This window comes from Rhincodon typus, chromosome 6 (assembly GCF_021869965.1).
Source record: "Rhincodon typus isolate 14 chromosome 6, sRhiTyp1.1, whole genome shotgun sequence".
NCBI classification, from domain to species: domain Eukaryota; kingdom Metazoa; phylum Chordata; class Chondrichthyes; order Orectolobiformes; family Rhincodontidae; genus Rhincodon; species Rhincodon typus.
Genome location: NC_063337.1, coordinates 29974119 through 29986904, shown reverse-complemented (window position 1 = coordinate 29986904; position 12786 = coordinate 29974119). Strand labels below are relative to the sequence as shown.

The 12786-nt window shown below is 36.4% G+C and overlaps 1 protein-coding gene across 1 annotated transcript in view; it reads right to left on the bottom strand.

The window, feature by feature from the left end:
* Positions 1-12786, bottom strand: part of LOC125483304 — a 27148-nt gene that overhangs the window by 4345 nt on the left and 10017 nt on the right. The window contains exon 2 of the mRNA XM_048597912.1: positions 1-936. Coding sequence (XP_048453869.1) covers positions 1-936 — 936 coding nt within the window. The remainder of the gene's footprint in view (positions 937-12786) is intronic.

The following is a 12786-nucleotide window of genomic DNA, read 5'->3' as shown; positions in this document are numbered from 1 at the left end:
GAGTTATCTTGCCTGCACAGTGGCAAAACACAATTGTTTTTTTGAGAAGCTCTCTTATTGGAAGAGCTTTCAGGAGAAAGGAGACTATGAGTCAATGGATTATTTTCAATCTGATTTTTAACTAAAACATCTCTATGTTTGAATCGATATTCTTCCTTTTGCCTCTGCTCAGAAGGCCTGTGTATATCACTTACAGGCCAATCACAGTATTCCCAACCGGATTTTTTTTCGTTTTCTAATAAATTAGTTAAAAAAATTTTGGACAAAATTAGATTGACAAATTCCTTTCTTTCACACTCTATGGTATTGTCTTCTAAAGATAGGATTGTTACAGGTCCCTCACCTTGAACGTACTCCAATAATGCTTTCTTCAATATACTTTCAAACTCAGATGGGTGCTGCATAGAACCAACTTGGGCTTTTTCACTTCTGTAAATACAACAGCTCAGTTCCAAAACTACTCGATTTGCTTCCCAGCAAATAACTGATAAAGGCAAGACATTTTCTAAATCAAATGAATCTTCAAAACTTTCTAATAGTTGTATGTGTAGATCACATGATGATTCAGGCAAAACATCTGTCATTTTTAAATGTCCTTTAACAACTTGTTCATATTTAAATGGTTTGCAGTTAAGAATCTTCTCTACTTGCGGTCCAATTTGATCTCGAGAAACTCTCAGTGTAGTTATCAAATAAGTAGCATGGAGGTTTTCTGATTCACTGTGCTCTTCATTTGAGAGATCATCTTCATATTTAGTTGCGTGCTGCTCCTGACATCTTGCACACCAATGGGTTTCAGCTTTCATCTCAGACATCTTGTTTTGGCAAGATTTCACTTTTCTGTGTCGCCTGTGCCTTTTCTTTTTCTGTGTTTCTCCTCTTGTACATTTGTTTACAGGAGCATGTGCCTTTGGTTTCTTCTTAGTTTTTCTTTGCCTGAAACAGAAGTGAAAACAGTAAGTAAACCTTTCTATAATGATTAACGAAATTATTCAGAATTTTAACTAAACTTGCATTTCTGAACAGAAGCTTTGAATAATTGTAAAACTTACAAATAAAATTACATTTATCATGCAAAGCTTCTACTTGTACCTGCTTTTGAACTCTTCAAAGATTTTGTTCAATCATTTGCAAAGTGAATTGCAGGTCACACTTTTGCCCAATACAGAACACCCTCCCTTCCAACTCCTCCACTGATCTGACTCTACTCATTATATCCAATAGTGATCACATCTTCTAATCTGGAAATCTTAGCTAATATCAATCATTACCTTCCTTAAAACCACTCTTTCTGGTACTTCTCGTAATAATTCCTTCTTTTAACTTGGGGTCCATTGTTTTATTTCAAACCTGGCAACTCTCTTGGGAATATTTCCATGTTAACTGGCCTTAAATAATAGAAACTGTTCTTGCGCATAATCCACAAGTGGAGAAGGGTCATAAATATCCTTCAAATGTGATGAATTGCTTTTGAGGTCACGAGGAGGTAATTTCTCTTGAATTACGTATTCTTCCAAACTTGACGAATAGCACACAATCACAACTGATGACTTCAGGAACACATACTCAAGTTTATTCACAAGTACCAATACATTCAACACAACACTAAATTTACATTAATTAAAATAGATACAGAATCCATTTAGAAACGGTTAAACGATAAGATAGGTAAGGTGGATGTGTAACTCTGATTATAAAAAATGGCAGACTAAATAGGAAGAATAATCAATTCAGAAATAGGAGTACAAAACATAGCACTGCAAAGGGGGCTGGACCCAACACAGAGGAAGCCAAAAAGCAGCTGATATCCTTGGAGAACAATCCTTTGCAAGTGTTGATACCAGCTCCATGCCCAAAGAAACATCCTCATCCAGCATATTTCACTTCCTGCTACTTTTAGATTATTTTATAATCACTTTCAAGATATTCCAACTCTACCAATAAACCCACAACTCTTACCCTTACATACACAAATCCACTTAATCAAATTCACAGCCATACATTCTCATTGATGTAGCTCAGGTCATTAAGCAGCATTTACCAAATTCCAGTCAATGTATCACCCAACAAAAGAGAGTGCCATGACAATGACAACAGGTCACAAAAACTCATTCTTCAAGTAAAATAAAGGACAGCACATTAAGAATCTAGTAAGACCCAAGGCATTTTTGAGTTGCATTTTCTATTAATGCTGTGTAGATGCAACTCTTGTCATTTCAGCAGAGCTAGAGGCAGGCTGCTTATTGACCTGCTCTGACAGATGAAATGGCACTGGGGGGATACCATTATTCCTTTGCAGCCCATCAAGGTGCCAAAGATTGCAATGACAGAATGTCATGTTGGCAGGATGCAGCATGCACAGATTCATACAAGTAGAACAAGAAAAATGAGGCAGTGTCATTTTTTTTAAGGGATGAGACTTGTTGTTTGATTAGGGACTCCACTGCCATCAGCCGTCTCCTTAACTTTCTTCTCAAAGCCACCAACAGGTACTTCTCCTATAACATGATAGTTGCGTTTCTGCGCAACCTCGCACTACAGAAAATCACCATAGAAAAATCGCCAGTATGGCAAAATCACTACAGAAAATTGCTATACTGTACTGTAGAAAGTTCATGTTATCCAAACAGCATCTACTATTCATCAATCGCATTACAGCCAATTTGTGTTAAAGAAACACATTAAAGCAGAAGTACTTGTACCTAGTAGCAAAGTGCTAGAGCTACTAACTTGTGCTGCATTTAAGGATGGCATTCCGCTATCAAACAGAGCCTTTGGATGGCGCTTTCAGTACTAGCAACTACAACATTCAGGTCACCGATGTGGGCCAGCATCTAATTAATGTCCTGTCACATCTGATTCTCTATGAGGTTTGCTCCTCTCAATAGAGGTAGTCAATATAAATGCCTGAGACTACTAGAGATAGTCATCTCTATTTACTATGCAAGAGTACACATTGCCTTAGGAAATTCTGACATATGCATACATAACACCCTTTGCTGTTTCATAAGTATTCTTTTAGCTTATGACACCAGAGGCTCAACACCTGTATCTGGGCGGGCAGAGCTTGAAGACTCCTGTATTTCAAGAGATATCTGCAGATAGCACCGGATTCTTCTAGAATCTTCTTTGCCAAGATTTGCTGCCTCTGAGATGGTAGGAACTGCTGATGCTGGAGAATCGGAGATAAAAAGGTTCCCGAAACATCAGCTTTCCTGCTTGTTATCTAACAAGGTGTAGAGCTGGATGAACACAGCAGGCCAGGCAGCATCAGAGGAGCAGGATTTTCTGAAGAAGGGTCCAGGCCCAAAACGTCAGCTTTCCTGCTCCTCTGATGCTGCCTGGCCTGCTGTGTTCATCCAGCTCTACACCTGGTTATCTTTTTGCTGCCCCTGATCCTTCTTGTCTTACTAGTCTATGAAGCTTACTGATAATAAATGACGAAACCACTAAGTTTTCAGTGAAGTGGCATGCACTTTGGTACAAAAGCAAAACAAAAAAAAATTACATTAGCTTAAGACTTATTAACTATTTAACATTAGGTGAGAGACATTGTTATTTCTTATGAGATATTAACCAGTTTTGTGCAATATGGCTACATTCATAGAACTGACAAACCACTAAACAACAAATTAGAACTGAAGTACTGAATAATTGTGAACTGACAGAGAAATCCAGATCTCAGTGCATAGTGTTACTTCAAAGTTTCCAAGTTATCCCTTTCAGTTCAACTGGATTGTACAATATCTCCCCTCAAGTTTTCTTTCCTCACCTTGTTTAACCTATTGCACTTGTTTAAGCAATTGGATGTGAAGTTCATCACTATCCCTTTTTCCCTAAAGTCTCTGACTTCAGAAATTTAATTGATTGGGAAGCTTTGAGGATTGTTCCAGATCTTATACATGTTGGACTCCGAGTATTAGCGCGCTGCTGGTTTGAAGATGGCTGATTTGAAATTAAATCCTGTACCAAAGTGTTTTGTGAATGATTTCCATGAAGATGTTTCATTTTCTTCATTCCATGGCTGTAGTAATATGTTATGTTTATGCAATGCTACGAAATTTCTGCCACAGTTTCAAGTATGTGGACATGTTGCTGGTTCTATCAATATCATTTATAATCCTCACTCAATGTTAGATCTAAATTTGGCAAATGTTCAGTGCGATGATGAATGTTACAGTTAGCAGTCTGCTGTTGTTGCTAATGGTTTTTCTTTAGAGGAACCATTCATACAAACTGTGTACACCCTTTGGTCATGTATTGCAATTTGTCAGCAGTATTAATATGTTCTCCATGTATTACTTCATACAATCCTTGTAATATGTTGGACATAGTAGATTGGAAGATTTCAGGGGTACAGGCAATTTCGAATGGCAGTCTGTTTAAATAGCATTTCACAAATAGGATTAACAGATGTGACGAGCATTCTTGATTGTTCATTCAATGGGAGCTGAAGAAACCTGCTGTCGACAGAGTTTGTTAAAATTCTATTTTTAGACTGTTTGAATACATTCTTTTTGATAATGGTTGTAAGGTGGTTTTCTCCAGTCACCGCCCTGTTGAGAAACTAATATGTATTTAATGGATCCATTGGACCTAGATGCAATAATCATATCTGAGCAGCAGTTTGTTGGCGTTGTCACTTGGTTATTTCCTCTAGTTGTCATTTTAAAAACTTGATTCATTAGAGAGAGAGTGAGGATTTTTTCCCTGGGGGTATTGAGACACAATAGATTGCCATCTTTTCTAGTATGACGCTATGTTCGTATCTGGAGTGTGCCCACACCTGGTATCAACTGAGGGCATTCCTTTTCAAAAACACTTTTTGTTACTTAGTTCTTCAATTCTGTGAAGGCACTCAAGAACAAAACCAAAACACACTTTGATACTCAGAAGTGAAGTCTTCTGGTTCAGGATGACAAAGATCATCACTTCACAGAAAATTTTTATGGCGTAGAAGAAACTTGTACCATACTTTTAATCTTGGGGGTTATTCTGCCTGCCCTGTGTAACAGCAGATCAAGAAGCTGAAACTCCAATTTTCAAACAAGGACTTTTGTAAAGTAACACTGACTCTGATATCAAGCTTGAATAGTATTGAATATTTGCTGTCACAGAAGTGCTCCGCCATATCTGGTTCAAATGGGTTGCCTTTTTTGCCTAGGAAGAGGTTATGGTATTACTTCTAACAGAGGTATGTGATCATCTAAGGATGCATGTTCTGATGGAAGTACATCTTTTTTACCCCAATGGTGTTTGGAATAAAACACGGACTTCTTTGCAGATGTATCCAACATTGCTTTAGAATGGCTTTCAGTATTAGCACAATTATTTGAAAATGTACATTCTTTAACAGAGCTGGATATGCTTTTCTTTCTTTTTTTGCTCCACATCTTAGATAATCACGCATGGCATTAAAAGATTTGGACATTCTTTGCGTTAGTTTGTCATGTGATCATTTGGATCATTTGTGCCTTATGAAGTTTTTCGGATCCAACTGCCTTCTGGAGTAAATTTATCTTTCTGTAGCCCAGATTTTTTTTTGTCGCTCTGAATCTCAGCTCCTAATACAATCTGGATGTGTACCTTTTCCAGTGAGAGCTCTTCCTTCAACTCCAAAAGATCTGAAAGCAATGAATCAGGAATTTTAATAATTCAGTTCCTAATTAGTCCGGTTGTAATGCTCCACATTCACAAGATTCAGACAATGCATCAAGATCATTATGAAGTCATCAACAGGTTCTCTTGGAACCTGCATGTTTTAATGAATTTTGCTCTTTCCATGATTGGTTCTTCAAGTAAAATAATCGTTAAATGCTTTTTAAGCCAAATAGATGTTAATATCTTCTTTAACTTGTTGTCCATAAATAACATGGTCTGCAAATGGTCCCCTAGTGTTTTAACTTGTTCTTCTTAGCATGTGTAAACATGAAGCAACTCTGTTTCTCATCAACTGTTTCTTCCATGCTGACCAAACAGCTCTCTGTTCAAAAAATCTGTAACCTTCAAATCTGCTTGGGACGTAACAGTTTTCTTCATTTGCTTGCTTAAACTGCTCACATTAAATTTTGACTTTTTAAAAACAATGATTTAAATCTTGCTGTATCTTTAGATTTTTTAAAGAATGAAATGTGGTTTCAATTAAAATCTATAAAGCTTGATAGAATTTCTTCCAGCTTGAAGAAAGTTTTTGAAATTGCAATTACACTTTAACGACTATTCGATTAAAGCTCTATATTATAATCAGTTGTTATTTTGCACTCAAAGACTGTTCCTTCAAATTTTGTTTCAAAATATTTTTAAATTGTTAAAATATTTTCAAAATCTATATTGCAAAGTTATTTCTTCAATTAAGCTTTAAGTTAATTTATGCATTTGAGGACTGTAAAACATCCTCATAATGGTCATTTCAGCAATTTAATATTGTGATATCAATAAGATTGTGGATTGGTACCATTCTTCTTTGTGGGTGTCTCTCCTTTTTCAATAGAAACAATTCATATCATTGCTGTTTCTTCCCTCAGCTCATCTGCACCCTGTTTAACGAAAAGCTATTGCCACATTTCAGTGCCTTTAAGTATTTTTGGTAGTATGACAAAAATTTATTCTAAATTATTATTTTTAACAAAATCTTCATCGTCTTCGACTAACATATTTAACCAAGGCATATTACACAGCTGGTTACAAGAACAACATTGTTTTAAAAGAATTTTTCATAAGCTTATAATTATATTTTAAACATTGGCAAAATATGCTTGTTTAATAAATATTACTACTTGAGTCTTCCCTGAGCTTCTCTGGACCTATTGAAGTGTGTGCATCTGGTAGGAGGAGTACAAGATTTATGACACCACAGAGCACTGGTCCTCCTTTCAAGATTCCATGGCCTCCTGCCTCATCTCTTGTGCTGGTTCTCGTAGGGCAGACATCATACCTGAAGGAGCTGAACCTTGCAAAACAGTTGTTCAAGCTAGCATAGCTCAAATCAACAAGTAAGTGTGATAACCAATGTTCTTTCAATGTTTCAGGGGCTACACATCTTTCCATTTCCTTTTGCCACCCTGTCAAACTCCAGGCTTTTTTCAATAAGTAAGGTCATGCCCACAGATGCAGCTCCATCCTGGATTCTTCGCCTTTCTCCAGAGTACTGTCTTTTTTGCAATGAGAAATACTAATGAACTTGGGTGAGAGGTTCAATGATTACTGAGGATGCTGACTGTTTCAGAATATTTGCTCTAAGGAATGATAGTGAAAGGGAAAATAGGTTGTCGATGCATTTTGGGTTTGAAGAGGTAGCTGGAGGAAGCAACGAGGCAGCAAAGGGTTAGTCAAAAATGCTATACAAAAGACTGGGAGGCAAAACAGTGATTGTTCCACCTCAAAGTTGCAGGACACTCACCTCACCAGATCTAACAAGATCACTTAACCTTTTTCAGCAGTGGATCCAGGAGCTTGGCACCATATTCCTGCTGCTTACCTCCTCAGCAATGTTATGCTGTGCAAGCTTTAACAGACTGGCTGACCTCCTTCTGCTACACTCCATAAAAGAGGATTTCTCTTCATGCCGTCAATATTTGACTCTACCCTGGAGGTGATGCTACAATGAACTAAAGGTTTACAGCTTTTCCACATTTTACACTCATGATTCCGCTCTTTTCTTTATCACATTGACGGATTTCTCCCAACAGGGCCACCATGGTCAGCGTTGACAAGACCCTTCAAATTGAGAACCTTTATTCCTGTATTAGGCACCTCATCATGCTTTCCCTTCATGAAAGTTCTGGGAGACAGTAACCAGAAAGCACTAGCATGGAAAGATAGGCAGATGCTTGCTGGCCTAACCATTCAATCACAACAATGTATTAAGATAAAGAAACAAGATCTGAATTTCTCACAGTCCAGCAAAATCAAACTATGAAAAACAAGTTGGGTTACTAATTTACAGGAAGACGATGACAGTACAATTTGTTATCTGTTGTTAAATATAAAAAATTGATGGTTACCCAAGTAGCTTTTTTTTTTAAGAAATATAAAATTGTCATACAGGGACTTACGTATGAATTCCTTTTTTCTATTCTATAGACAGAGATATATACGTAATGGAAGCATGAACACAGCCTGTACAATGATCTGTTATTCTACGGTTTAAAAAGTTAACCATTATCTAAACTAATTAACCAAGTGGGTGGGCACCCAGTCTGTGGTCAACAAAAATAAATTCCCATTAAGCATAGCAGTAGTTCAGCTTTTAGTCATCACACATTAAACACAAAATCAATGTACTTTGGATCATTTTCACTTACGACATCTTTTAAGACACTTTTTAAAATCATTCTAGTTAAGACCTGCAGCATTGAGGAGATATTCACAGGCAGGAGACAAATACAATGTCAGGAGATCAAACACGCACAGTTATCAAACATTTCCAGGGCACAATAGTAATAAGTTACCATTTTTTTCAAAACATTGTCAATTTGATTACTCTATTCTCTGTGTCAGAGAAGTTATGGGTTCAAGTCCTATAACAAGGTTTTGAGCTCCTAATCTATTTGGATCCTGCAGTGTTGTCAGGAGGATATGCTTTATTGTGCTACCCTTTTGATTAGGTTTTAAATTGGGGTACTTTCTATACTATTCGAGGTGGATTTTAAATGTCATTAATCAAAGTATAGTTCTCAACCTACAGAGTTGTGCAAGTAATATCTCTGAACAAGTTGATTAAAAATACCTCAGAGTAAAATCTAGGGTCCTTGTGGTACAGTGGTATTGTCTCTACCTCTAAGCAGGAGACCTATGTTCAAGTCCCAACTGTTCCAGGGCCGTGTAATAATATCTTTGAACAGGTTAGCTTAAAAAAAAGGCCAGGAAATGGTTTTTGTAGTGCAGTGGTAGTGTCATTAGCTCTGGACCAGGAGGCCTTGGTTCAAGTCCCACCTGCTCCAAAAGTGCTTAATATCATTAAGAGAACAGGCAGATGAGAAAATATCTCTGGGATAAAAAACTAAACTTTTTTTTTTTTTAAAAACTTGTAAAACAACAGCAACTTTGGTCTGTTGAGATATTTCCCTGTTGCTCCAGCTGATGTGAACATCATATGTAATAAATATTAACATTCATATTCAAGTACTTCCATTATTCTAAGTTATTCCCTCTTCAAAATCTCTACTGTACAAATTTTACAACAATTTCCTCTTTAAAATCCAGCTGACTTGTTCAATGCATAACTATTACAATTTGCACACAAAGGATTAAAACATTTTAAATCAGGGCTTATTTATACTGTCCTCAATATACTGGAACCAAAACAAAGAATAATTCAATGGTCTGATCCTTTTCTAATTTTTATACATAATTTTTAAACAAAAAGGTTACTGAAGTGCATGCAAGATGTTATTTTGAGACATATAATGGTTTTGATCATAACTTTGAGGTTAGCTTCTCAAGACAAACATCATATTGACAAATCTTAATAATGAATGCACAGTTAATACTGCTGATTTTAATTTTACGTCACTTTCTCTCTGTTTCTGCCATAGCTAGCATCAATGAAATAACAAAAGATTATATGACAATTTAAACCAGAGTCTAGGTATATTACCATCTTGATTTTTTTTAAAACTTCAAGTTACTCTATACAAAAGTTCTACTTAACTTCCATAAGGTTTCACATAAAACAGTTACTGCACAAGAAATCATGGTCTTGGGCATAATATATTAGTTGGCCAATCCTATATCCATTTTAGCAGGAAACAGTCAAGTTCATATCAGTAAACTGCAACAAACACACTAGGGATCAGCACTGGAGACTCGGCTATTTACGAGCTACATTGATGGCTTGGGTGAAGAAACAGACTATATTGTTGCCATAACAGACTATATTGTTGCCATATTTGCTAATAATACCATGATAGGTAGGAAAGCAAGTTGTCATGAGAGTACAGAGTCTGCAAAGGGAAATCAATAGTTTTAATGAGTGGCAAAAATTTGGCAAATGGAATACAATTTGAGAAACTATGATATTGTCTGGTGGAAAGAACAGAACAGCAGGATATTATTTAAATGGAGAGGAACTGCAGAATCTTGCAGACCCTTCTTGAAGAAGGGTCCCAACCCAAAACGTCAACTTTCCTGCTTCTCTGATGCTGCCTGGCCTGCTGTGTTTCTCCAGCTCCCCATTGGGTTGTCTCTGACGCCAGCATCAGCAGCTCTTACTATCTCTCTTGATATAAAGAGAGTTTCTTCAAAAGGTTGTGAACTCTTTAGAATTCTTTCCCCCAAGAGTGTGGAGCAGTTTGGGTCAACGATTATATTCAAGACCGAATTAGACAGATTTTTGATCTACAACGGTGTTAAGGGTTGTGAGCAGGCAGAAAAGTGGAGTTAAGGCTTAATCAGTTGTGATCTTAATCAATGGCACAGCAGGCTGAATGTTCTGAATGGCACATTCCCAATCCTATAGTAGTGTAATCTCTATCTTATATTTGCCACCAAAAATTGAGAATTACCATGACTTGCAGTGTCAGAAAGTACAAAGTAAAATGAGAGTTTTAGATTGTGCAAAAATGTGTAAAATCTACATGCCAAGGTATTCAACTCCATATTACGAAATAGATTTAGGTAACATATCTGGTCAGGATCTTTTTGGTCAATTAAAAAGGTAGATAAAAGACAAATCTTAATGTATCCTCAGGATAATTAATGAAGTTACATAAGCTTTGCGCTAAGGTTCACATGAAAAATGAGATTATATGTCAAATTTTAAGTCTTTTTTGTCCAAGATAGACACAAATACAAGAAAATAAGTAAAAGGGGGACATTAATTCCACTGCAGTTAAACATCTTCAATTCAGTTTATTTGAAAAGTCCCAAGGTCATTCACATACTGTATTTTTGGTTCAAATTCATCTTTCACATGGTGAGCTACCGAATCAAGGAAGTGGGGACTGAGTGAGAGAATGAATCACATGTGTCTGTTCCTCCATGTCTGAAAGTTATCAGCACAAGATGAACACTGGCCCAGGTAAGGAAATTAGTCATCTAGCTCCTGGAGGAAAAGAAAATGTTAAACAAACGGAAAATGAAGCTCAATTAAAACTACCCTCTACTAGGTATCAAAACTTGAAGTCTGACACAAGCAAAAAATGAAAATCCAGTATCTAGTAGTAAACAAGACAGCAATACCAATAAATCTGATTTTATTCTAATGTTTCCATTCAAATGGGCTTCAGTGAATGCGTGGATAATGACTTTGTGTGAACACGTTATAACCACTTGAATGGTTTTAATGTACACATGCACTTCAAGTCAACAGAATCAACAGAGATCACGGAGACAACCGAAGGTTATCCTGAACAAATGACAAGTGAAAACAAACTTTCCCAGAGGGACAAATGACTTTTTGCTAAAAAGCAAATTAGGGGTGGGTGCTGGAAAACTGAAAGAAACACAGAATGCTGCAGAAACTCAGCATGTTTGCAACATCTGTGGAGAGAGGAAAAATAGAGTTAATGTTTCGAGTCCAGTATGACTTGTCTTGAAAACTGCTTTTGTGCAGTGTCACATCAGACTCAAAATGTCAACTTACCTGCTTACAAGTAGGGGGGTAATTGGTGTACCCTAACAGCATTCCACTCCATCCATTACTGGGTTAATGGTTATAAAAATGAAATTTCACTATTGTAAAATGTATACCTGCTTCTAGTACCCAGATTGATATTCAAATCTACACAAGTTCAAACGCCAGCCCATGTTCACAGTTGAACGTATCATTTAACACACCACTCTTATTCCAATTTGATGTCCTTTCTTTCACTTGAACATGAATTGCACTGCAGAGTACTTTCTGGTAGTTTTTACTAATACTGCTCTCAAATCTTTCCTAGTACGTGAAATTCTCTACTTTACACAGTGATGCCACACAATGAAAATCTCCTTCTGAATACATGTCCAACAAAACAAAACTATTCAACTAGAAAGGGTTAAAAGATTAAATAAAGCAGAAAATTGAAGAAGAAAAACTTAACATTTCTATTGACAATTAAAAACTGACATCCTACTGCTCCAAATGCTACATCCTATTGAAATTAATTTCCATTTAATCTGGGTGATTTGAATGTCTAACTGATTTATTGGGATTTTATTTACAAGAGGGTAGATATTCCAAGAATCCATTAGGTTGTGACATTAAGACACTACAAATCATTTCAACATGAAGCTTGCGAGAAAACCAGTCAACAATTCACATGACAAAAATGATGCAAAAATCAGTGGCTCTTGTTTATCTACACACTCAATTCTTAAGCTTCAATTTTGTTGTGGTTTCAACTTTCCAACTTCTTTGGTCCGATCTTCTTTGGTTAACAGTGGAAAGCCCCACAGTTTTAAAAATCCATTATGGTTGCCATATTTGTACAATATATACTTCCTAATACCCTACAACCACCTATTTTTGAGTAAACTATTGGATTTAAAATTAATATGCTTTTCTGATGATAGCTGTAGCATAGTCAAAATAGCTGCGAGAAATTGAACTCAGTGAAAATTCAATGGAAACTTCTACCTTTCAGTCATCACTTGATACAAATGGTGCATTCTAACCTCATCTTTATACCACTTCAAAAATTAACTGAAACTTAATAGTACAAAGATAAATAGCAATAAAAATGGTTCAATAACGCCATCCATTCAGAAAACCTCAAAAAGTTCCCTCTGCCCTTTTGTGGCATTCAACTGTCTCTTACAAAACGTCTGTTTTGAAGAAGCTTCAAACTGTCCTTCAACTTCAAT